Consider the following 27495-nt stretch of genomic DNA (forward strand, 5'->3'; position numbering starts at 1 on the left):
AAACGGGCAGTAATTTTACTGCACGTCCTACGTTATGAGCGCTACGCGAGGCAGCGCTGCATTTTGCACTCCCTCCACGCGGCGCGGGGCACTGAGGGGCATCACGCACACGCCACGCAGCAGCCTGTCCCCTCAGGCCGCAACCTCTCATTTTTCAGGCCGGTTTCCTTCGAAAGGGAAACTTACTCAAGAGGGGCTTACGAGAAAGATGGGGACAGACTTTTTAGCAGGGCCTGCTGCGGTAGGACAAGGGGTAACGGCTTTAACCTAAAAAAGGGTGTATTTAGATTAGATCTAAGGAAGACATTTTCCACGGGGAGGGTGGTGACTCCCTGGCCCGGGTTGCCCAGAGAGGCAGGAGATGCCACATCCCTGGGCGCGCTCCACGTCAGGCGGGACGGGCTCTGAGCTGCCCGACGCAGGAGCAGACGTTGGTCTAGGCGACCTGCGGCGGTCCCGTCCAGCCCAAACTACTCCATGACTCCGTGACACGCGTCGCGAAAGACCCGCCGACACCTCACCCGCCCCGGGCAGCGCGGCCGTCCCGCCCGACCGCACCGCCGCCACGGCGGCCGGGAGCGGCGCGCCGGACCGCCCACGCCCGCCCTCACGCCCACGCTCACGCACCGGCTGAGGGGAAATGGCCGCCTCGCCCGGCGGGAAAGAGCGCCCCCGCGCGCCCGCCGCCAGGGCCACGCGCGGCCGCCCCCGCGCAGGCGCCGCAGAGGAAGCCGGCGCGCGGTGACGCCATCAGGCCGCGACGCGCCCGCTTGCCCGCCCAGTGCCCGCGGGTTCGGTCCCGGGAGGCGGCGGGGCGGGGCGGGGGCGCGGGAGGCCCGGGCGGGCGATGCGGGCGATCCCGGCGGGCGGCGGCACGTGAGGGGGGGCGGCGGGGCGGTCCGATGCGGCGGCGGGGCGCGGCGGCGGCGCGGCGGGCAGGATGCACCAGAAGCTGCTGCGGAGCGCGCACTACATCGAGCTGGGCGGCTACCAGTACTGGCCGGTGCTGGTGCCCCGCGGCATCCGCCTCTACACTTACGAGCAGATCCCCGTCTTCCTGAAGGACAACCCCTACATCACCGACGGCTACCGGGCCTACCTGCCCTCCCGCCTCTGCCTCAAGAGGTGAGGGCAGCCCCCGCCGCCCCGTCGCGGGCCCGGCAGCCAAGCCCCGGCTCACCACCCCCCCACACCCCGTTGTGTCCCCTCGCAGCCTCTTCATCCTCTCCAACGAGACCGTCAACATCTGGAGCCACCTGCTCGGCTTCCTCCTCTTCTTCACGCTGGGCATCTACGACCTGACGGCCGTGCTACCGGCCGCCGGCGCCGCCCGGGAGGACTTCGTCATCTGCTCCGTCTGCCTCTTCTGCTTCCAGGTAGGGCCGGCTGCCGGCCGGGGCAGCGGTGCCCAGGCACGGGCGTGGGGTGCCCATGCCGGGGAGCCCCTCCTGTGAGCAGGAGGGCGTTAAAGCCCGCGCACCGTGCGCGACTAGGACTGCGGTACCAGTCGGACGGAGGTCCGAGCTGGGAAGGCATGCCTTAAGCGGCCTGGCGCTTAAAGGTAAGCGACAAGCCTGCCCGTTGAGGTGGTTCGGACCTGTTAAATATACAGAGTAGGCCGGGGAGGCGTGAACTTAGCCGGCGTAGGAGAGAGTCCATTAGAAACAACTATATTGTCCACGGCCATATTTCACAGCTTCAGCTGGGCCCTTGGAGTGCAGTAGTGACTGATGTGGCTCCCCGGGAGCATCAGCCGCTGTGGGAAAGGGTCACCCACTGGCACACGAAAATCAGTCTGGAACGGCAGCGGGGCTCGTGTTCTGACTTTGTACCTGCTGTAAGCACGAGTTTCTGGGTCAGACGAAACCTGTTCTCAGCAGCAGACTTGGAACGTGTTATCGTTTGACCACTGCAGCTCCTGTCAAGAACGCTGTCCTTAACAAAGCCTGTAGAGCGCTGTTTGTATTCCCTTGAAGGGTACAGGATGCCTTTGCGTAGCTAGAAGTGGGGAAAGTTCCCATGGGGGCTTGGAAAGCACTGCTGTTGTGCTTGTCGTTACTCCTGTTGAGAGTTGCAGAGAAACAGAGACATTTCTCAGGGGAAAAAATTGATGCCAGCCTAGCAGCATATCAGCAGCCTCTGCATAAGAGTTAAATGTGTCGTGTGTTCCCCTTGGTAAAGGAATGTGGGTGCTGGGCAGATTTAAGCTTTGGTTTCTTGTGGTAATTTGGCAAAGTAGAATTCACCATCCCGAAATACTCGTGAAGACATGGCCCTGCTCCGTTAGCACCGGCTCCTTGCTCGGCCTCCCAGTCTAGGCATCGACACCTATTTTCTTAGCTGTGCAACTTGGGGGTATCGTGTCATGCAAAGTTTTCTGTTCATTCTTCCATCTGCCAGAGAAGCTTATGTTAGTTGTGTTGATTACTGGCAGGAATCATAATTGCCTACACCAAGTTGCACTGCAGAACCTGCATGAGGTGCGTCGCGTGCTCTAAGCTTCAGCGTTTAAGCTTGCTCTAGTCCATGTTAATTTCTAAGAAATTAATGCATCCTTGTTTGAATGTTTGTATAGGTCTGTATGCTTTGCTCAGTAGGATATCATCTGTTCTGTTGTCACCGCTCAGAGAAGACCAGCCGACGATGGATGGCATTAGATTATGCAGGAATTTCCATTGGTATCCTGGGCTGCTACGTGTCAGGCGTGTTTTATGCATTTTATTGTAATAACGTAAGTTTGAAGCACTTGTTCACATAATGTTGAGTTCCTGTGGTCTCACTGTCGCAGTTTCCATGCCGTAGGAAGGGGGTTGATCACAGGGTGTCCAAACAGAACATTCGTTGGGAGACAGAGGTGGCAACTGAGGCAAGTTCATTGTGCCACCGGCAGAACTTGGCTCGCTGACACGTTAGGCAAACGGAGGTTTTCCTTCTAAGCTGTCAATCGCACAAGCCTCAAGAAAATAATATTTAAATTTATATGAAGGCAGGGTAAACTTTACAGGTCCTACCTTTGCCAAATGCATGAGGCTGATTATAGGATGTGTCCCCATGACAAATAATTGAAACATCACTTCCCACTACGTGGCTTACACGAGGCAGAAACAAGCTTATTTCCTCTTCATCTAACAGAGGACAAGTAAAGCAGTTCCCTTCCGAGGCCCAGACTACATCCATGCCTGCAACAGGTGCTGCACTCGGGAAGCTGATGAAGCGTGCTGAGGCAGAGGTACATTTAAGGTGTTTTGGTGAGGGCACCGCTTGGAACAAGCGCTGTTCTACCCGGCATACCTGAGCAATAGAGTCCCCTCCGCTCGCTGTCAGCTCACAGAAGCAAGTCCATTCAGAGCCCCTCGTTTGTGGTCACAGCAGTGACAGGAGATTGGGTATATCATTACATCCAGGAATGTGAACTATCTACCCAGAGTTTACTTGTACACATGATGAGAAAACCCACGAACTTGCTTTTGTTTCTTTTTTTTCCTCAGTACTGGCGTCAGGTGTATTTAATCACTGTGCTGGCAATGATCTTGGCAGTATTTTTTGCTCAGATTCATCCCAGTTACCTCACGCAACAGTGGCACAGACTGCGCTCCATCATCTTTTGCTCAGTGTCTGGATACGGAATTATTCCCACCATCCACTGGGTTTGGCTCAACGGTGGCATTGGTACATCTATTGTACAGGTAAAAGAAAAAAAGAAGGACGTAAGATTCCCTTTTGCTTTTCACTTGCCATCTTCCTTCTGTCCTCTTACACTTTGGAAGATGAGGGGGACTTAAAATTTCTTTAAGCACAGAATTCTTTCAGACGATACAATCCCAATGCAAACACGTAGAAATGTATTGAGAAGCAGTAAACGGGTTGAGTAGACGAAATCTGCTTCGCCAATTTAAAACTGCACCATGAGAAGGAAAACCGGACGCAAGTGTGACTGAGCGCATCTGCCTGAGGGACAGAGCAGCCCGTGTAGGTGGACCGCACCCTCGCTCGTCCCGGGGCGAGGGAACGGAGCGAAGTGCTGAGTTGGCTGCGGAGCAGGAAGCAGTCCGTCAGGATGCACGAGTTCTCCGGGCTGTCCGCCTCCACAGCTCGAGAGAGGGGAGTCAGAAGACACTGCGGGGATGGTTATTTTCTTCCTCTTCTGTTCCTTGGGTTGGCAGCACAAACCAGTATTTGCCTACTCAGCCCTCAGTCTCTTACGCAAACCTCATTTAACATCACGGTGAAGTTACTGAACTATTTTCCTGTTCTTGCGTTACCACTTAGAATTAGGTTCTGAGAAAGAAGCAGCACAGCACAACTCAAGACAGTAAAGTATGCCCCAATATGAAAACGCCAGAAATCGTTGCAATTACTCAGGGACGTAATTGTGCCAAAGAAAACGTTTCACTTAAGCAGCGAGCACTAACCGTGCTTGTTCTTAGACTGGCCTTCCTGGAGGACCGTCACTCGGGTTTAGCCCAGACCAGAGCTGCTGGTAAATGGGCAGGAGCAACTATTATGAACACATGTAATCTTCAGACAGGGTACTTAACACTGGCCTTCTCAAAATCAGATAAACAGTAGTTGTCCCCCCACATCTTCCCCCGTTTGGTTTCTTTAGGTATAGCAGAATGCTATGTATGGTACGCATTTTGTTTCCACGCTTCAGAAGAACGCTCTGCTTCGGGTAAAACTTTCTGTTAAGGGAAACACAAAGCAACTCTTAAATGGGTTGCAAGATGATCTACCATGCGGTATGTGGTACTCCCGGGGCTGTGGGTGCCAGTGACTGCGCTCCCAGCCGCTCAGCGAGATCTTGCGCTGAAGTCTCCCTTATCCTGGCCATTCTGCCTAAGGTCGGTGTATCCAAAAATGTCCTTCTACTGACTAATTTCATGTCTGTTCGGGCTGCACAGAAACGCCACGTAGCAGAGACGTTATGATAAACAAGTTTCTTCCAATTCACATTTTCTCAACCTTTGCTTTCCCTGTTGGATTTTGTCGATAGGTAACATAGGCAGTGAAGTAAGATTCAGTTTTGTTGTGCCTTTTTTATCTTGAGAGACTTTTTTTTCTTTTCTGTTTTTACCTTCTAACAGAATAGGAGAGCTTCCTTTTCTTTTGCAGGAGTTTGCTCCGCGTGTAGTTGTCATGTACTTCATCGCTGCTGTAGCTTTTCTCTTCTATATTTCCAAAGTTCCAGAAAGATACTTCCCAGGTAGGAAATTCTCTTCTGGGTGTTTTTTCTGCAGTTAAGCTTCCTGCAGTGTCACAGTCATTGCTCTAAGTCTTGAACTTGCTGTGAGAGAACAGGTTGACCATGTTCCCCGTGAAGTATTTTCACATAAAGCGTTGCGTGTATTTGCATCAAAAGAAGGCAGACAACCTCCTATCAAGTTCGTTAAAGAACTTTCGCTGCCTCCAGCAAGCGGAGCATACGGTTGAGCTTTGGAGGAGGCTCACTGCTTATTGCATCGCACAAGTTACTGCCAAATTTAACAACTTAATCAGCTGCCCCTTTTCTTCCCCACAGGACAGCTGAACTACCTCGGCTCGAGTCACCAAGTATGGCATATCCTCGCGGTGGTGATGCTGTATTGGTGGCATCAGTCCACAGTGTACATCATGCAATATCGACACAGCACGCCCTGTCCCGAGTTCAGCGCAGGCTTGTGAGTGAAGGTAGAGCCGTTTTCATACTGATGGGAGTATGGTCTTCTAACAAGGATAGGGTTAAATAATCCTGGTTTTAATTTGCCCCAAGTTTCAGTCAGCCTCCCTAATTAGCTTCCCCAAAGAAAACGCTGGCTGGTGTTAATCCTTGCTGTAAATTAAAGAGTAGTGATGTTGATGCCAGGCACTCTGCTCATCTATCCTGCTATGTTGCATGAGGCTCCAGGAGGCTGCAATGCCCTTGAGCAGACTTTTAGAGCAGGCTGGACAGAGGTCTGGCAGATCCCTTTCAGCTCTGTTTCTCAATTTTAATAGCATCAAGCGGTCATTAGTATTTGTTCCTACATAGTCTTTTCCTCAGGATTTTGTCAGGTTTTCAGCCTACTAAGCTTTGATCCGGATTTTTTGGAAATCGGGGAAGAGTTGATGGTTTCATATGCATAGCAAATGACTAAACTTGTTTCCCCGCTGTATTTCAGGAGCGCTGCAATGACATTTCTGGCTTTGAGGGTCTGGACCTTATCTAATGAGCTGAGCTATGAAGTTACGCACTGAGGCAGTTCCATTTCTGACTTCTGGACTGTTAGCCACGTGCTGGGACGGTACATTATTACAAGTTTTGAAAAAAGCAACAGCAGGGCCTGGAATCTGCGATCCATTTCATTCTTAGTTGTTTCCTGTTCTGCAATCAAGTACCAAACAGCTCTTCCTGGAGTGGGACAATGGAAGGCTGGGCTGTGAAACTCAGCACTGGCATCACAGCAGTATTGTTTTTGCTTGATAAACACAAACAAGAGCAGCAAGTACCCTTGCAGAGCTAACAGGCCCCAATACCAGGTTTTTTTGGTTTTATCAAGTGCATAATTAAACAACTGCTCCTGACAGCGTGCTTGCGAAACCATGGTAACTGTGGGACATGGTCTTGGATCTAAATCACAGCGGTACAGTGAGTTTCATCCTTCGGAGTCTTCGAAGGATGTGCTTACGCTTCGGCCTCGGTACGGTGACGTACAAAATTGAACTGACTATTGTACTTTTCTTGACAAGTTCTTTTGCTTTTTCTGGAAGATAGTATCACAGGTCTTCCATAGCTGTACCTTCATTTCAAATCTGAAAAGTTGCCTCCCCAACGGGGCTAGTGCCATTACTGGAAGAAATTTCTCTAGATCCCTTCAGTAATTCGGAATTTTTATTCTACACTATTTCAGGAGTAGCACTAAGCCTGCGTGTTTGTTACTATCTTGCTATGTAATAGAGTTGCTGAGAGGTGGTTTTTTTAAGTTACATGTGTGTTTAACAGGATGAAATAACACACCCTGCGTCACGAACCCGCTGGGGATTCAAATCACTCAACTTTGGCCTTTTAATGTGTGAGGTACTATAGTGTACTTCCAGACTTGGTTACTGGATGTGACTTAGTGCCATGAGCTTGGCACAGTGAAGCGGTTGCCTTGGGTTGTAGAATCGGTCATGATTGAACTCAGCCATAGGGAGACATGAAACAGGCAGGTTGTTCCATAGCTGTGGCTCCGCATGATTAACCTCAGTGGGTGGCAGTTTTTCCGACATGATCGGAGTTCTTTGGATTTTTGGGTTAAAACCAGCCTTTTACATTGACTTCGATATAGCAGCTGTGCTTGTGAGGACAGTTCAGTAAGGCAGTGGCAGCAAATGCTGCTGCTGTGTACCATCAAGCATCGGTCATTTGGAGATTCCTTTGCTAGCCTCGAGACACTGCTACGACTTGGTCCCAAGCGGTTCAAGTTTGGGCCCAAAGCTGTTGAAGGGCACGACTGTCTGGCCCTGACTAGCGTTAGGAAGCGGGAGATGGCCTTACCATTCCTGCCTTGACTACAGGCACAAACCATCTGTGCTGAGATCAGCAACTGTCCCAGCTGACCTCACCACGCCTCCCCCTGTTACCTGCAGCGTGGCCTTCCGTAGCGTCCCAGCCTCTTCTCTCCTATTTCGTGATCGTCTGATGACCGCCGGCTTAGTGCACAAGGCGAGGGGCCTTGCAGGATTTCCGACACGTCTTAACTCCTAAGCCAAGGAAGAGACAGCACTGTGTGGCCTTGGGTAGGAAAACCTTAGGCAACCCTGCAAAGAGCTGCGTAACGCACAAGAAGCCCTTCAGGAAGGGTCGGCCTTGTCACTGCTATGCTCTTGCCTCTTCCCAGTGGGGGAAGGTTTTCCCTTGATGGGTTTTAGTTGCGGGCAAGTCACCCCAGCAGTGCCTGCTCCCTGGGCCTAACCAGCCGAGCTCCCTCAGCTTCTTTTGTCAGGGGTGTGCCAAGGACCGGTGGAGTATCGATGGAAATGTACCATCGGGTACCCAAACCCTCACTGGGGATGGAGGAGGCGGGATACTACTCTGCTGATATGCTGGAGTGTAACGGTACCTGTGTTAAGTTCAGTGGGTTGGTTTTGGTTATGTTTTTTTTTTTTTCCCCAACTCCAGAAACAAGTAGTGGCAAGAACTGAGTTTGCAGTTAAGATTCAACTCCCAGACCTTTGGGCCTTTCAGTGTAAACACTGATTTTTGTTTTTTTTTTTTTTTTTTTAAACTTGACAACCAAGCAAGTTTTAAATGCACTAATTAGTACTACTGAAGCCTGACAAGGAACCTGCCAGTCCAAAAGCCTCGTTCCAGTGTCATGTGAACAATAATGTTTGAAGAATGTGTGTTTGTGTACTGAAACCATACTGACTTTCTGATTTGCTAATGTATTTTTTTCATGTAAGCTCTTAACTACTCTAGCAGTTTTCACTGGATAAGGAAACTGACTGCAAAGCTGTACATTTTTGTTACCCTGACAAAATGGATCAAGCTGCATGATGGTCTTTTATGTACATATGAACCTGTAAATACATTTCAATTCATGAGCTGTTTGTTCAGAGTAACATCCTTTTCGCATCTCACATACCGAACAACAGAGGTGGAGTGCTGAACCTCGCACCTTCTGTCACTTCCCCCCGGGTTTTAAATGCAGAGGGAGAATATGTCCTCATGCGCTATTCCCCTAGGAGCGGTAGCTGGTGTGCTAAGGCCGTTTTGGAGGAGCACCTCTAGCTGCATGTGCTGCTGCACTCTGCTTTGCAACCTACTGCCTGTAGATCTAGAAAGTTTGTAAGTTGTCCCTATCTTAAGACCTCTGGCCCTGTCTGTTGCTGTGCCCTAAACAAAAGGCGCAAAGGTCATCCTGACTCAGCTTCAGCTGAAACAATAGTACTCTTTCCCACCTCCACTTCGTAAACGTGCTTTTGCCCTACCAGAATTAATTCAACTGCATGCGAAAACTAGTGATGAGAAATGAAGTGCTAGCAGTGACACTCCAAAAACACCACACAAACCTCAGCCAGAGCCTTTGTAACTGCTTTTGTGAAGAGCAGGGGCTGAAAACAAACACACCCTCTATCAGAGATGGCACGGGCAGGAAAGCTCGGACCGTACGTGGACCCCGCCGACACAGAGCCTGCAGCCGGTCACTGCCCCAGCCCGCAGGGACGACTTTGCGCCCTCCCTTGCAAGCGCTGGTTCTCGTCCTGCCCTGCGGCGCACATCCCACGCTCACACACGTATGACCGGTAGCCCTCAGGACTGCGGCGAGGCCCCTGCCAAGCCTTCAAACCACGCGCAGCGTGCAGATTGAAATAACTCGTTATGCACAAAAAAACTCTTTACAGTGAGAATTTAACAGCCACAGCCCTTGGTTTTCATTTCAACTGAAGCCTCCGGTTGGTTAAGCTGTGTTTCCTGGTGGATCTGCTGGTAACAATATGAGACTGAAACAATCAATGAACAGAGGACAGAACAACCGGGACGTAAGCTACTACTTACTAATTGAGTCCCACTGCCACTACAGCTTTTCTTGACCCTTTTCAGTCTTACTTCAGCTTCCCTAAGGGTAAAATCAGCACAAGCAGCATTCAGAAAAACCTGCTCTGGTAAAAAATTGCTGCTGGTCACGTTAAAATTATGTCTACAAAAGCTGAGCTGCAGAACTAAGCCCACAGAGGGAGTATGGGGAACTGTACTTATCACTTTGGCTATAGCTTCAGTCACCGCCTAGGAATAAGAACGCAGCCTTTTGAAACCGTTCTGCAAGAAGGCTTTCCAGAGAAATAGTAAGGAATTAAAAATATTATATGATCAAAAGGTTTTTAACAAGTTGAACAAATAAAGCTGAGTGGGCAGCAAATACAAGTATTTTAAAACATTGTTTAAAGAGTGGCAGGAGCCTACAGCCTCAAAAAGCAACCAGCAGAAGCAGCACTGCTTATAGTGAGTAAATTAAAGGCCAGGTGTGGACACTTAATAATGCAATGTTTAAGGAGATGTGCAGAGTCACCATTATCACATTTGTTTATTTCACAACTGCAAGTATTGTATAACATACATCAGTTTCACAAAAGAGTTAAAGGTCTCTGTTTAGTGGTACACAAAAAAGCTCTAGAAACTTGAAGTCTAACAAGAAATGGAAGTAGAGTTCAGGAAAGTGCACTTAAAAGCTGAATGCCAGCAATTTAAAAATAGGTTTTATGCTCTTTAATATTAGGTGATGCCTCGGTCAAAAATTTAGCTATACGCACAATTTCTTTGATTTTCCTTTCGAAACAAGCACTACGGACAAGTAACACAGCAGCCACTTCTTTTTCTTTTGCAGCTTTCACTCATATTCACTCCCTCAAGTCACACAAAAGTGATTGTGGCTGCTGTGTTACTGAAAACACAGCAACTCCAAGAGATACATGATGTGTGCGAGCATGTGTGTATTTTATATATACTTTCCATATATAAAAATACACAATATAGTATAAAAAAAACCTCCAGATAAACTCTTATTCTCACAGTAGCAAATATATCAACTTATTTTCACAGTACTTGGTTTTACTAACTGAGACACCCAACCCGATTAAAAGTTATTTCCTCCACAACCGGTATTCACGGGTCCCACGGTACGCAGGTCAGCCAAAGCAACAGCACACATTTCAAAGCCGTTTGAGAGTCTGCAGAGGAACTCGACTATCTTACTTCTCTTTCAATGATGGCAACCATAAGGGCTTCTTAGTACCTTTTGACAGAATCTCCCTCTCAAGCAGCTGATTCTAAAAGGCCTGCGGTTCAGTCATTCAACGTGCTGAAATAACAGCTGTAAAAATCAATCACTGTTTTCTGTCGGAAGGGAAGTGTCAGCTCCTTACCTTGGCATTAATGTCTTCACAGGCACTATGGTACACGTCTAGCGCAGAGAGGTCTTTCCCGGGTTTCAGGTACGGTCATGAGACACTCCGTGGCAAGCACACACACAAGAGGCACGGCCACCAAGTAAAGGCAAACGGATAGCACGTTCCCCAACAGTACCACATTTCATCTCTGTGAAACAGCGGATCTTAGCTGACATTAAACCCAATCTGGGTTCAGTTGTGTATAAGCAATACATACCACGTGAAGTCACTTAGCGAGGCGTACTAATGTCTTTTCAGTCACAAGAAAGGACAAAATTATTTTAACTCTAGGAACAAAAAAGTTCTACTTTTGCAAAAACCTGTTTCGTAACTAGAATAGAAAGAACAAGGTTTATTAAGGCCATTAGAAAGCAAGTATCAGCCCTAAGTCATACGCAGCTGGAGGCATTATGCCAGTTTTAGAGTAACTTGGGTTTACAGTTGGGTTTCATCTCGTCTCCCAGTTTCTGCGTACAACCTCACTTCAGCTTTCCTGTACCGCAATATATCCACTCACGGACCCTCTGCCGAAAACCTAACCAACGCGCCATGCAAGGAAAACCCGCAGCGCTCCTCAGCCTATGGCCTCAGGGTAAACAGACAAAACCCAAACACGCTTCCTTCTATTCTAAATTTACCTGAATATTTAGGCCCACACAAAGTCTGCCGGCGCAGAGCATCCAACAGCGAACCACCTCCCCTTTCAGGGAGCGGCACTAAGCCCCGGTCGCACGCGCCTCTGGCGCCGAAGGCCTGAGCAAGCCCTCGAGTTGCTTTTCCAGCAGGAAAAGCAGCAACTGCGTGGCTTTGGTGAGGACCCGCCTAGCCGCATGGGTCAGCTGTCTGTTGTTTTATTCTCATTTTGTTTCCTCCCACCTGCCCCGTTTGTCACACCACTCTGTTCCAACAGCTCTTTAGGCAGCTAAGTAACAGTTCAGAAGGCAACTGCAGGAAGGCAGCTCATAAACACGTGCAGAGGGAAGAAGAAAAAAACAAGACAGTCAACCTGAGTATCAGAAAATGCTACAAAAATTGGCATGCGCTTTTTGCGGCCTTTGGCACAAAAACCCCAGGTGAGAACAGTAGTAATAAAGCCTAGGAGAGTCCTCTGCAAATAGAGTTAATACATTTCTACTCATAACCTCCCAAGAGCTTAATTTCTAAGCCTGAAAAGGGCACACTTAACCAAGCACAGCTGTACTATTTTGCTTTCACCCTACGAGAAAAATAAAAAGGAGGAAGATAAAGGTAGTGGAGGTGTACAGATACATACAAGCTGCTTTCCAATTCCAGGACTAGGGGAAGCAATCTCACATATACCCGCAGGAGCATTTTATCAAACCATGCCCCAAAGGAGTCACGTAACTTCTTTCTCATGTGCTGTTTTCAACACGTATCGTAAGGGATCCAACCCCCCACCCTCACAGATCTCAGAACGACCGTATAACCAGCAGGAGACTTTGAAAAAATAAAAAAAGCACAACCCTAAAGATTTCACTTCACCTTCTGTGGGGGGGACACAATCGCAAACGCTTATGTCCTCAATGGATAAACATCCCATTACCTACTCATCGGCATTCTGTAGAACAGGTATCAAGATGAGACAAGCAAAGGAGCTACCTCCTTCCGCTTCCTCTTTAGAACTGCCGTGGAACTAAGGCAGGCAAATCCGCCCGTCCCGACTCGCACTCGCTCTGCAGACGGCGTACGTGGCTTGGCACAAGTTGCCAGGCAGCGGAGAAGCTGTCCCGCCTACGACACAGCACATACTTCTACAAGCCGGTAACGAAATCTTGTCCTCGACGGGCCTGTTCACATCACCTTCCCATCACCCAGTGGCACCGCACGCTCCCAAGCTTTATCGCCACGTCTCGTGCGCCGAATGTCTCGGAGGTACCGCGCAGCAGGACAGGACTCCTGCCAGTAAGGCTTCGTGGTGTGAAATGCAGTTCCCTGGTACAGTAGCCATCAGCTTCTGCAAGCTGCCTGCCGCTTACTGCTTCTGGTCTGAAACACATCCGGGTTCACAGAAGTTTCTTCAAAGCTCAGTGCATTTAGCAAAACTTTCTTATAAAATACACTAAAGTACAATAATAGATTTATCAGAACTGAAAAGAACATTAGGTTACAGTCATCTCATAAAATTATTTTTGTTTTACAAAAGAACAGGTTTGAAAGAATACACATTTCCTTTGCCATAAAAATGCAAAAGGAAAAGAAAATGCACTTTCAGACACATCCCAATTCGTAATCAAATAAATCTGACGGTAGTATGTCACAGTCAACTGTACAAGTCATGTGAAATACTCCATACGTGCCAAATGATTTCTTCGTGTAAACCAGCTTCTCTTCCCAGCGTACTGAGTAGTCTTCAAAGTGCAAACACTGGCTGCATCCCTGCTGGTTTACTCCGCTACAGTCAGGCTTTTCTTCCCGCAAACCGTTATATTCTCTGTATCTTCAGTTTTAACTCTAAACTTCCAGTTTGCTATTTTACATTAATGGCACTTACTGTAAAAAAAAAAAAAAACACAAAACCAAACAAAACCCCAAACCACACACACAAAGAAACCCCACAAACAAACAAAAAACAACCCCAAAACAAAACAAAAACACCCAACCAACCAAAACCCAATCCCCCAAAAACCAAACACTGAACCTTTAGGCACGCAAAAAAATAATGTGTCTTTCATCTCTGCAGCTGCATAGATGTCTACCAGGTCCCCAGCCAAAGCTGTGCTCTGGAATTACGGGCCACAGCCCCTTGAGGACTTAGCTTCTTTATTTTTACGATTGATAAAGGTAGTTTTCACCTAGGAAGCAAAGACTCGACTACTTCCAGCAGATCAATCTGCGTATTAGGACATTTTGGTTCTTGGGTCTACCGCAACTGAGACATGAACAACCACCACAGTTCCTTTAGCCTACCTGTACATATGGAAAATGTTTTCCACACGATCTGTGCCCGTCCCCCTCCCTCCATGTCAGCACATCACAGAGGACCGAAATGGCAACGCAAAAGTGCAGAACGACAATATGTTCCAGGGCCAAAAGTCCGTGACAGACAATGATTCATATCCCATTTATCTTTTCGTTCTGGGAGCCATCTGTCATAACAACATTATGCTCCTACTTTGTTTTTTCTATTTTTCTCAAAACAAACAAAAAAATATTTGCCATCATTCTAAATTTCATCATGCAAGCTGGTCGTGCCTTCTTGAATTTGAACAAATTGTACAACCCAGGTCCCTGTCAATTCAGTTAAGTTAGCCCACTAATTAAAACCTCTATTAAGTAAGTCGGAGATGTGGAGGGAGGGGGGAACCCATTGGGAGCATTTACTGTTTGGAAGGAAACGGAGCTGCTCCAAAGGGATCCAAGTCTAGTGCCTGTTGCTGCTGGCTCTGTGCACTCTGCACAACCAGTTCTGTGAAGGGAACTGCCCCAAAATCATCTGTTTTCAGCCCATCGCCCGCATGAACGGTTCCATGCAAGGAGCTCTGCCTAGGTCTACCAGCCACTACTACTGCGCCGTGATCCCCACGGTTGTCACCAAACCCTTGATGCTGGGGATGTCGCATCAAGTCTGGTGGGTGGAAGGGTTTGGCTCCGAAAGGATCCAGCAGACTCTCATCCGTCTGCAGAGGATTGGCTCGATCTTTGCTGTCAGTCAACGCAACACTTATGTTCTCTTTGGAGTCCGAGATAGTCAGGAACTCGTTGCTGCTCTGTGAGTCCCTGCGCCCCGCCTTCTTGTGCCTGCGGGCTCTCTCAGGGGTGCGGTAGCTCGGTTTCAAGGCCTTCTTCGTGGTGGTCGGGGTGCCGTGGTGGCGCTTTCCGTTGTTTTTCGAGACCTCCTGTTTCATGCGCCTTTGGCGGGAAGAAAGTTTCTGCAGGTTACGCTGCTGCTTCACCTTCTGCTGCTGACTCCCTGTGATCTCTTCAAAAGGAACCAGCCCAAACAGGTCCTCTTTGCTCCCACTGGTCTTGGGCAGAAGGGAAGGCTGAAATGGGGTACAGCCAAAAATATCGACGCTCCGTGGAGAGACGGGGGAGAGCAGAGGCTCAGTTCCTGCCACCTGGCCATCTTGCTGAGAGACCTTTTTGCTGAAGGGGGCTTTCGTGAAAACATCAAAGTCATCCTGCTCTTGGTTCAGGCTGGGAAAAGCTGCCTGAGAAGAAACATCTTTGTCCATCTTCTCCCTTGCCTGAGGCTGCAGAGTGAAAAAGGGCACTGCCCCAAACACATCAAATTCTTGGCCAGGGTTCATCACCTTGGTAACAGAACTCAGCACCTCAGGCAAGCATGTATGCATTGAACTAGGCTCCTGGATTTCACCGCTGCCCACACCATGTCTGAACCTGCTGCTCAGGAGCCCTTCCACAGATTTTTGCTTGGTACGATCAGAATCAGAGTCAGAACTTGGCTTCTCTTCCTCCTCTTCCTCCACCTCTTCCTCAGAGTCCATGAGGAGAGGTCGGTGGCCTAAATTCTCCGGTTCTGTATCATTGTCATCATTAAAGTCTCCGTTCTCTCCTTGCAAGACTTCTTCATCCTCCTGTTCTTCTTCTTCTTCTTCACTGCTCTTGGGAGAAGGAGGATCAGATTCAAAATCACTCTCTGACTCATCGCCACCTTTTGTCACTTGTCCCTCTGCAGTTTTCCTCCCTGGCCGGGGATCTCTAAAAGCATGGCTCAGTTTTCCAGCCTTGGTTGGAGTCCCTAAGTTATTCCCTTGATTGCTGGCTAGGTTATCCGCTTGTTTTCCAGGGGAACCTGCAGGTCCGAAGAAAAACGCAAAACAGAACTTGAAATAACACTCTTAAAGTCAACGCTTATTCCACACACGCCATAGCCACACATACCAAGAGAGTTGACGCAAACATATATTCTGGACTTACTGAGGGAAATGAGCTAAAATCCAATGTAATATTTCAAACACCACTCATACAGTTGATTCATAGTCAGACCTTCTAGCTTTACTCCTGATACACAAGATGTCTGGAAACACAACATCAGTATTTTTTGGGCATGCTGGAGAGACCAATGAACAGAGACAATCTCTAGAGGCAGCTTTTCAAACGCGCTCCTGACGCGGCCCCCCCTCTGCACGCAACCAGGACATGGCGTGCTTGAAAGATTTTAGTTTTTATTCTTTTTTAAAAGCAGACTACCTATGTGTTGAAGTGTTTCTGCTTAGATGGTCTGCTCTAACTCATTGCTCTTAGTCATGAAAACACTCAGCAAAGGCAAAAGCAAAGCATTTAGCAGCGTCAGCTAATTGACTTCAGATCTCGGGTGCCATTTTACAGCAGCAACAGACTTCAGAAAGCTCTGCTCTGCTGCCTACCAACCCATCTGCTGTGTTGCTTTCTGCATAGCAGAAAGCAAATGCACCTTGTTGACCAACGCATTCCTTAAGATGCCTTTGGAAGAGGTTCTCCAAGACTGACCCACTACACTACGATACCTACCATGCAGTCAGATATGTGTGGCAATACTAACACATTCAACGTAGTTTCAAAAGGGAAACAAGCACGTGACAACCCGTTAGTTCCCAGTCTTTCCTCTCCCAAGCTTCCGTAGCACAAAACGATCCTACACAACATCTCCAAGATAATTAGGTTCCTCTAAAGTCTACGAAAATCACTGACCAGGCAAGGCAGAAGCTGGTTTTGCCTGTGTAAGCTGACGGGAAGGTTACATGAGGTCACTCCTTACAGGAGCCGAAGAAGTGGGGCTGCCATGGGCCACAACAGAGATACTGGGGGGGTTTGCCTCACTAGTGTGTTTTGAGGCGTACGAAGGCCAACAGACAAGATCACAGTCCCTACAGGGAGACCGCAAGGTAACCGACTAGCGTAACTACACGGAAGTAGAGATGCAGAGACAAGGATCTTTTGCAACATGTGTCTCTGTGTGAAAGCCTCCCTCCTCCCAGTCAGGACCAAAATTTTAATTTGGACTCATAAAAACCAGTGAGAATTAAGCTTGATGGTCCCTGCCATCTGAGGACTGGAAACCGTCTCCCCACACGCTCCCCCTCGCTTTCAGCAGGAACAGCCTCTCTCCATCAGGACCTTCCCCATGAATAATACCAACAAAGCACGCACTCTGACAGCAACACGGGAGAGGCTTTTTGGTTCTTTTTGAAAGCAATACTTGACTCGGCGTCCAAAACCTACGCTTAGTAAATGTCTTTTTCTCTCATGACACTGAAGCTCCATACAAGCCCTTTCTAATTTCTAGTGTAGCAGTTGAGGGGAAAAAAAAGCTACCGCTTTAATTTAAGTTTGAGAAAAATGTTTTCTTGTTTGTTTCTAAATAGGATCCGTCAGCTCAGTTTCTCTATGGGAAGTAAACTTATCTATTCATTTTACTGCGACACCTTCGTCCCTGCTCTTTGCTATGTGACAGCTAGAGCTCAGAGAACTATTCACTGATGACTCTTTTGTGGGGTGGTTGGCTTAGAAATACTGGGAGCAGTAAAAACTCTGCATCAGTAATCAAGACAGATGGCAAGAGCACGAAGACCAGATAAGGCTCCATAGTGCCATCGGTATGGCACTCATCAGACTGATGCAAAACAAGTTTCTTTCTTTGTCAGAGACCCCGCCGCTGCGCAGAGAAGTTTTCAAGAGCGTAACCGACTGTGAGATTTCTCTTTGAAAAACATGAGTAGGAGGAAAAGCAAAACCCTTGGTCTCAGCTCGGGGAAGCGTATTTGCTCTCGAGATGTCCTTTTCTCTAGGACACGGATCACACGGCAGCCATGCTGGTTCAAGAACGTGTAACTGAACATGTAACGCTATTAACAGCAATGACAATTCATCTCTTTGCAGACACTAACAACTACCGAAAATTTGTGTGGAATACTTCGAAGCGAGGCTACGTTACAGTCACTCCCACCTGAGTATTTCCTGGGTACCCACCTTCAGATAGGGACTACAACAACAGCAAAACCAACTGCGTCCATGCTTGGGCCAGCCAAGACTTGGACCGGCAACCAGTTGATGCTCGCCTGACGGCCAAACCGAGTTGACTTCTACCTGGCTAGGAACATCCAGGTCCCCGCCTTCACTAGTGAGAGACTGTGCATGACACACACGTCAGCCTGAGCGCTGGGCCTAAGCTTCTTACATCCCATTAGTATCCGACACAAAGCTGGGACAGGGGTCGGTCCTCGCTAAGGGGGTCATTAACAAGCTCCATTCACAGCACTGCGCTAGGTCGCTGATCCTCTCACCTAACCAGAATTAACACCTTCCATTTACGGTTTTGTTTAAGAATTGCTGAAATTCACTCGAGTCAACCTTTCCACAGGATTGAAAAAGCTGGGGATGGGTGTGTGCACCAATTAGTTCTCCGAAAAAAAACTTCAGCCAAAATCCAGCTTGCGACTGTCTCGTTCTTACTATATGCGCACAATAATTTCTCATATAGTTTCGTTTTTCACAAGGAAATTAGCATGCAACTTCCAGGCCAAGTCAGTTTTTTTCTTTCTATGCTCCACTTTACACCAGAATACTAAGTTTGACAAGAACGATTTCTTCTTTTTTTAGAAGGAATTAATAGCCGATTTCTTCATCCAGCAGCCATTTTGCTCTTTCAAAAGTACAGTTACAATAACAATAAAAATTCTGCAGCAATGTATTTTACACATGGATTTAAAAACAAGATGAGCCGAATGACTAAAAATATCAAGTGACTGGGGCTTTGAGCTGTTTCTTCTTTGCTTCTGGTGTCATATTGCTTCTTATCTGCTGTAATTTTTAATACTAGGCATTTGCTTTACCCACTAAATTATAATCTGGATTATTTGGCCGCTTGCTTTAGATTTCCCAAAGGTACAGCCTTCACATTGCACTGTATAACCCCCTCTCTTCCAAATCCTGATTTTGCCATATCTACTACTGAAACACTACTGTTCACACAAATCCAATGAATTTAAAGGAAAGCCAAAGGAACTACTTCTAGGTTAGATGTTAACACCTTTTACGTACGTCAATATCCGCATGAGTACCTACTCCCGAGGAATGATTATGCCTTTGTACATAATTTCCCCATGCAGAAAACCATTTACAGAGTAATGTGTTTTAAGACAAGAACTGAACAACAGCGTATCTAATATAAATATATCTGACTTGCCAAAAGTTTTAAACATTATGTGTTAATTGCGGCCACAGTCAAGCTCGCTGGAAAACTAACCGCAAAGGACACCAACAAGACAAAAAAAGCAAGCTACACTCACAGCTGCCAACTCACCGAACAAGTAACTGAAGCCACACAACGTGTAGCACTCAGTAGCAGACCGCTCTGGTCAGCACATGCATCAAACCGGACTTGACAATACAAGGCAAAACACTAAAAGCAGTTTCCTGAACCATACTCAACATATCCATAGTATTGGCACACGAGCCATCCCGGCATCTCACAGCAGACCTGCCCGTAAAGCATTACTCTTGCTGGCAATACGCAACAAATGATTTGGGGAATTGCTCATCTAAACAACCTAGTTTTTGAAGGAATCTGTATTAGCATTCTAAGACTCCTTTCCTGATTCTAACAACTGCTGTCTCTAGAAAAACTCAGGAACAATCCACTGAGGAAGCCCACATGCTGGAGAAGCCCCTTCCGTAGCAAATACAGACTCTGCCTCCTCACCACGTATGAAGCTACGTATTTTGTTCACACACTGGGAGCTCTGAACCACTCTTCCAGGAAATGCTGAGCACATTCCTCATCAACAGACTTGCAGACTTGCTTAAATAGGTAGCAGGAGTATTGAAAGTTTGAGGTACTTGTTCATTTTTACAATACTTTCCACACAGCAATCTTTCTTGGCACTAGTCCGTTTTGCGGCCTCTCATTCTACTAAGGCCAATGGGGCCAAGGCATTGGACGCCGAATATAGCACACAACACCCTTTCTGAACGGTGGCAAACATGGGGCAACACACTGGAAAAGTAAACTTGAGCCTGTGTATTTGTAACTGTCTCTCCCTGTCCCCGAGAAAACACTTTCCGAAATACCTCTCTTCTGAGGCCACAAGCAAGCATATTTATTTTTACAGCCGTCATCATCACAGCACCAGGTAATTAACTGCCTATTAGCTTATTACCTTCAAATCCCTCATTTCTTTACAAACCATTCCCAAACAGGGCTTCTGACGTTCTAGCTCCTTAGCCCGCAGATACCTCCTTATCCACCACCTCCGTACCAGAGTTAGGAATATTACTTCTTAATCACAGCAGGAAATTCACGCTCCTGTATTTCGTACAGACTCAAAATTATCGAGAAGACTGTGTATTTTGCAGCGATTAGAAACTCACAAGCTACAGTGCCAACTCACTATTATGCTACTTTCTGACCCAACACGTATGACCCTACACGCACAACTTGGACAGGAACACAAGTGGCACACGTCAGGTGACGCTGGAAGCGTCAACTGCTCCTGCTATGTCGTTTTGAAGACAGCCCTTTTATTTCTGAAGTATTTTAAGAGTGGTGAGCTTCCAGCTCCCACTTCTGTATTTTTCAGGAAAGAGCAAGTATCTTGCTTTATTCTTCCGTTTGTGTTGAGGTGTTCTAAACAGACAGAGCCATCTGCTGCAAGCAGACATTCACCTAAGTTACTAGCCTCAAACACCTTACGGTCTAACAGAGCCAAACTTCACGGAAGAAGCCAACGCATGCACCTCCTCATCTGCAGTGTCTTTGGGCTAGTCCCAATAAGAGGGAGAAATTTGCAGCAGACTGGTGTCAAAACGAAACCAACCTACCGAAAATATTTTTAACCCATGACAAAAATATTCTGTTTTGCTACACTGCAGTTCCTCCTCTTTCACTCCTCAAGAAGTTAGCAAGCTAAACAAAACCAAAGAGCACTACAAACGGAAACCTAATGCCCCAAAAGAGAAAATGCCCTCGTTAATGACAATTTAATGCTCTGGCTAAATAGATTTCAAAAATGAAGTGTTCCGTCATGTTGATTTCATGCAATCTTCTCAACCTATACTGCTGCAAAGACCATTCAGATACTCTTTTATAAAAAAATGCTGCAAAATGTTGGGTAACATCTGTTTGTAATGTACTGTTCAGATTACTACCCTTCTAATCAGGTTTGCATCTTGTAGGAGACAATTGTTCTTCCCTCAAATGCGAGCCAGGTGGAACATCTTTAATCATATAAGAAGATCCCAATCTTCAAGGAAATTTTCTGTTCTGATGTTCTTTTTCGAAACATCCGATTATAAGAGGATGAATTCCCTCTAACAACTGCAGTAATTACATGCCTTCTGCTAGTTCATCATTTTAGGGTATTGCGGGGGTGGCGTAAGAGCGGGGCATAAGGGCTTTAAGCTTCCTTTGAATTGGTAACATACTGCCACCATCATTTCAGAACAATTTGCCACATGTCAGACCCAAGGATTACCGGCATGCTGCAACTAAAGCTGCACTACTTCTTTGACAATAGCCAGAGCAGCAGCTGCTCAATATTGTAACAGGGATTTACACCGCTTACCACCTTTATTTTCAAGAATAATAAAAATGGGACAACAAAACACTTGTGCCCGGCGTCTATTGCTTAGATATTTTTTCAAGTAATTAGTTGGACAGGCTGAAGCATGTTGAACAAAAAAGGCGAAAGGTGACCACGATTACTCTAAGATTTGACAACAGTCGAAAAAAAATCACAGCACTGGCACAGCCCACACATATAATTTATTCTTCTGACATATGAGTACGTTGAAGTTACTTTGGAAGGGTTACCTAGAAGGGTAAAGCCTAAAGATAACCTTGATACAGGGAGAGACTGTGAACGTGCATTCAGCAATACCTGAAACCATAGCCAAGGAAAGGTTATGGAGTAAGGTAAGCAGTATTTTTCAGTGAGTAGAAATATTGATATGAACTTATTTTAATTGTCAATTACCTAAATCTGGAACACTGTACAACAGCCACATCAAGTTGTAATCTAGGCATTTTTTAACAAACAATTCAAGAACATCAGCTGCCAGAAAAACGTGGACTTATGACACGAGGAGGCTGGCTTATGTCTTGTTATTTCTAACATTCTCATGTTGTAATTTCCTGCCCAATTGCAGTGAGTTGTGTTTCACTTAAAACCCCAGACTGCAATAGCAGCCCAAGACCTGGTTCAGAACCTTGCAGTGTTTTGCAACCTTGTTAAAAGCAGTATACAGAAAAAGTAACCCAATGAATAGCCGCCACCCACAGTTCTTCATGCCACAAGAACCCACTTCTGTGGTGTAACACTATCAGTGCGAATAATCAACTACCACAGCAGTCTTTTCAGGAACATATCGCGTCCAAGTCTCCAGACGATTTCCATCCTACCGCTATCTGGCATGCAGCCGGCTGGTTTTCTGCCAGGTCCACCCAGCTGTGACTAGCGAGTTACACACCACACCACAAAAGTCCTCTTATTCCAAGACAGACACCTATAAGCATCATTTAATGACATTTCGAGTGCAGTCTTTGAGTGCAGGAAGTCTGGAAGTCAGAAGGAAGCCGCTACAGAACTAAACTCGCTTTAATCCCTTGTTTCCCACAGCAAACCCTGCAGCGACTGGGAAGGGGTTACCTACGCATGTCAGAAAAAACAACCGCGACTCTATGAAGCACCACCATGTCTACAGTACAGAAGATGATCATTACAATGATACAATAGTTCAATAGATGGCCTGAACTAGAGCTTTACCCCACTAAGAGAAGCCAGAAGCCAGCTCACTGAGATTCTCCACAGGGGAAAAACACCCAGCAGACAGGGCAGCACTTGTGAAGAAATTCCAGTCAAGGCTTCCCAACAGTTCCACTTCTCACACAGTCCATCAGCATTATTTTGAGAGTTACCTCACATCTTTTACTACTTGTGGGAATTGCAGTACTAAGCTGAGGCAAGCAAAAGGCTATCTAGCCCACTTTAATCCCAGAAAGAATTAGTGTAAGCAGACCTAAGTCAGGAAAAGGCCACCGAGCACAACTCAACAGCAAACTGTACTATGTTCATGGCATTTCTTTGTTAGTGTTTGAAGGCAGCACACAACGCGTGTTTCTTCTGAGTTTCTACAACACTCAGTTCGATGTTAACGTAAGGGCTTTAGAACATAAGCTGATTAATACACACTCGATTCAAAAGCTTCCATTCCGAAATGCTGACCACAAGGAGCCAATTTTTCCACTGTCACGATCCAGTGTCTCAAGCGTTCAAGAACCAGAATCTGTTTTTGACAAGTTCGGTGCCTGTCCTGAATGCCCCATTACTGGCTCTTCAACAGTGCTTTCTTCTCTCTTGTTCATAAAAACGCAAAGCTTGCAACATTAGTTTTGTTTCTATCAGCTTGAGCATTGGAGCTGTTTCTCAAGCAAAGTTTCTTTTCCAGCCACCTCAAGTTCTAAACCATTACTATCTTCCACAAACATTTAGGCATGACATAGTGTGTATAGCAAGTTTACATGTAGTACGTGTGAAAACACTTTTAACAGGATATACACCAACCGTAACACTAGTGCTTCTACACACTGTTGTCCGATCAAATACCGTCAGAGCAACCCAATAGTAAGTTATTTCGTTTCACTCCGCTATTTGCCCTCTGCACCGCATGTCAAGTGACATATACATGGTTGCTGATTCTCCATCCCCACCTGAGAAGAATAACCACATAAACTCCCACCGAGAAGCAGCCCTGGTCCATCCCATTTCAAGTTCTCCTTCCCGGTGACCCTTGGCACAGCAGCCGCCCGAAACACACTCTCATCTCCGCAGGGAAAATCCCAAGGGCTCACAAGTCAAGCACCTCATGGTCCTTTCCGTCGATGATAAAACGTCTCAAATATCAACCTCTGCATTACCTCTTGCCCTTGGACTACCAGCACTTTACGATAAATTGTTAAGCCAAAAGATGAGACATGATCTCTAGCTTCTTGCTGCTATCTCGCATCATGTGATAGAAATTATTTAAGTATTTAGTCAAGCGCTGCTTTCAGCAGAGAATCCTTAAACCCTCGAGACAAATGAAATCCTCTGGGTGACTCTACTCAGCTATAGTCCATATACAGCAACATTTATGTACTCGAGGCCTATGTCACACCAAAAAAAACAACCACAACAAAAACCAAAAAACAGAAAACGACCGCAGCTCCAACTCAAAGGTCGTTAATACAGTAGAACACATCTTCAATAGGAACTGTTGCTTTTTAACAAAGGACAACTTTATTTTTTTCTTTATTTTAAGTAGTCTCTATTGATAACATTGACATTTCATCTCATCACAACTCAAAAAGTCAAAATTCAGTAGTCAAGACCTGGGTGAATACCGGTAAGACACTCTCTATTTCCTCTGTAGATACATCACAATGAGGAGGTGAAACTTCTGCTCTAACTAGATCAAGACAGTCTCTCACCCACATGCTGCAATTGCGCCCAAGATACTAAAGCTACGTTCCACTTTCTGTTCAGTCACCTTCCCCGGGTGCCCTGAGTAAGGTACGCATGCGCTTTACTTCTCGGTTAAATCTTTTACAATCACAAGGAACAAACCGTAAGATGTTTAAATCCAAGAGTAAACAAAAATATTAGGGACGTTTGCCAAATGTGTCCTCGAAAGCCCTCACCTAGAAATAAAGCATGTCTCAGTCTTCTCCTTTTCTTAGTTGCCTTCTAACACCTCATTTCAAGACATCTCCAAGAACAATGCCGTGGGGAAAACAAACCAGCTTTGAAAAGACTTATTTCCAGATTTAAAGATTTATTCTATCAGATTTCTTTGCTAAGTGTAATTCACTGTTGACACAGAATTAAAAATACCTTCCCTGAAATCAAGACGGTATGTACATTTGTTGCAATTCCAGTTATCAGTCAGTAGGAAAAAGGCTATCAAAAAAACATACTCCCCCAGCCCAGTGAAACCGGTAATGGTTCGCAATCTACTGAACATTTCTCAAGCAGCCTGGTTTTTCAACTAAGACTGAATTTTTTTTTTCTTAAAAGAAGGTATCTCCCCTTGTTTTTAAGTAGGTCAAGAATTAAACCTTGGATTCAAAGTAACAAAAATAAAACCTACGACATAACACAGCGAGGCCATTCATTACAACCTAAGCTGTATTGCAACTATTTGAAAAACAGCAATGAGCAAACACAGTTCTAAGACACGGGGTGAGGAAAGAAAAAAAAAAAAAATCCCTAGACACATGGATATGAATATTCAAAATGACAGACCAAGCACCTGATAGTTACCGTCTCAGATTACATATAACTATTACTGTCCTTTCTGCACGTGAATTTCAGCTCACCTATAAAACAAAGCAAGCTCTTTAATGAAGACTCCACAGTAAATCCTTGCAAACTGCTACCTACAGAGCAAACATTTCTTGGCTTAAGAAATACTTTCGCGCTGTATTCAACGACTGAATATTAACAAGGTAACAAGAGACAAACTTCTTCTTTCTGAATGAGCATAACAAATAGAGAATCTAGGAACTCAATAATAGACCATGCAGAATTAATTCAAGACTTCCTAATAACAGGCGCAGACACAGATGCAGAGGTATTTTTACAAATCGCCTTGGAAAACACAGCACCGTTATCACATTCACTCTTTACCACACGTAGCACAAGAGCACTTGTGAGCGTTAAGCAGCCCTAGCAGACGATCTTCAGAAATGCAAAAGGAAAGCGAAAGGAAACATATGCTAACTTAGGTTGCCAAGTGATTTATTTTAAGGCATGTTATCTTAGCTTTTCAACTTTCCGAAGAATAGTTTTTAAAAGTCGTATTAAGGCACCTTTATCACACAAGCACTCTCAACACAATTTAAGTAGGTGCCTAAATGGCTCCCTAAACAAACTGAAGCTCTTTCTACCATTTAACTGTCATGTAGGCTTTGCTTTCGGTACCTGTGGCAAAGTATAGTGCCGATCAAGCAAATGTTAAAACTGGCGATTAAGCTGCAGGATCATGCAGTTTCACGTTCACAGTCAGCGTTCACATACAGTGTTATTTTTACTGCCATCCAGGGTAAAAATAGCGGAAGCTGAACTGACACAAGCTAACGAATCGTCCCCTCCAAACGTACAGGTAACATAAGCTATTTCGTTCGTTTTGATTCAATCTGCAACAAAACTATACATTAAATGCAGCAGAAACGTACAGCCTTAACTGGGCTGGAAAAGCCAACTGCAGAAACAGCATGCGTTGGAAGCAAACTACAAGGAAGCAGCAAAATTTGGTCTTAACAAGTAACTGGCGCTTAGCAAAAGCGTTTCTGGTTCTACCCGAGTGATTCACGCTGCACTGGTCCGAGGTATTTGCGCTGCGAAGACTACGTAGTCCGTACACTGTCCACGTACCACGAATTGGATGCAGAAGCCTATTTTACTTTGAGGTAATCAACATAGAAAAAAAAAAATCTCTTCAACCCATCTACTGCCACGAGGCAACCAATAACTTTCTCATTCTTTGGTCATTTAACCGGATGTACATACTTCAACAGATACAAAGATACAGATATATGTATGTATGTATACACGTATGAGGTAGCCACATTACAGATGTAACTTGCCTGGGTGAGAAATGAAAGGAACAGAACCAAAGGGGTCTTCAAGAGGATTTTTCTGTGGAGCAGAATGTGGCTCCACATTCTTATCTGAAGATGCTCTCCTGTCCACCAGCCTGTCTGCAAAAAAACAAAACGAAACAGAACAAAAAATAAAGTAAAATAAAAATGGCAGCTCTTATGCCTATGCAAAGGTATCTCATGTACAGGGTGAGAGAGGAATATATGCTGAATTACCTTTTTTTTCATGTTTTTAATGATATGCTACATCTTGATACATATTGCTTGATCATTCTGGAAAATTTACCTGCACTAACCTATTGTTAATCCCCCTGTCCCACAAAAAGCGGCATATATTTGATCATGGAACTCTCTAAACGAGGATCTGTTACATGTTATACGCAGCGTATGCGCATTGTAACAGAAACTAGTAGGGCTCTGTGCCCTCATGGTTGTGAAGTCAGAAAGACTACGCTTACCTAAACGGAAATCTTTCATTCTATCCAAGTTTTGGCCAGCCATTGCCACAAAATGACAAACGTTGACCATCGCAGCAGAAAAGCTGGGAGTACTTTTAATGAAACATGTAACATCTGTTGGTCATGAGAAACAATTTGAGTGTCACAAAATACAAAGAAATATAGTGTCTGTTCTACATGGTCTTCAACCCTTAAGCGATTCCCCCCCTCTCCCTTTTAAAAGGGACCTACAACAGGTTTTTAACAAAGCCATAAATTTCAAGTCTTATGAATGCTGAAGATGACTTTGTCTGCCTAAGCTCCTCTTCTCCCATTGCTGTCAGCCTGGGATCCAGGCCATGCAGCCCAACCACCACACTGCAACTCAGGGTGGTCCAGCAAGGCACATGAGCCACTTCACAAAACCACTGCGACAAGGTGTTCCACCTTCAGCTAACATTTTTTATCTTCTACGGTGCAGACACCGCATTTTTCTTACCCCCTTTTTCTCAGCAAGCACCTGCTCTTCCAAACAATTTGCAGCAGCAGCTTTTTGACAGTCTGCCACCA

The 27495-nt window shown here is 46.0% G+C and overlaps 2 protein-coding genes across 2 annotated transcripts in view; one reads left to right on the plus strand and one right to left on the minus strand.

The window, feature by feature from the left end:
- Positions 1–940: 940 nt before the first annotated feature.
- Positions 941–5661, plus strand: PAQR3 (progestin and adipoQ receptor family member 3; the record flags this gene model as incomplete). Its single annotated transcript, XM_081999188.1, has 6 exons — positions 941–1125; positions 1214–1376; positions 2576–2731; positions 3489–3686; positions 5113–5203; positions 5519–5661. The coding sequence occupies 6 exons, from the start codon at positions 941–943 to the stop codon at positions 5659–5661; spliced, it is 936 nt and encodes a 311-aa protein (XP_081855314.1).
- An 8564-nt stretch (positions 5662–14225) lies between these two features.
- BMP2K (BMP2 inducible kinase) overlaps positions 14226–27495 on the minus strand; it is a gene marked incomplete at its 3' end in the record, with an annotated part of 58188 nt that continues 44918 nt past the window's right edge. The window contains 2 exon segments of the mRNA XM_081999749.1: positions 14226–15664; positions 26474–26587. Of these exon segments, the coding sequence (XP_081855875.1) occupies positions 14226–15664; positions 26474–26587 (1553 nt within the window).

This window comes from Phaethon aethereus (assembly GCF_964289735.1).
Source record: "Phaethon aethereus genome assembly, chromosome: 4".
Taxonomy (NCBI): Eukaryota; Metazoa; Chordata; class Aves; order Phaethontiformes; family Phaethontidae; genus Phaethon; species Phaethon aethereus.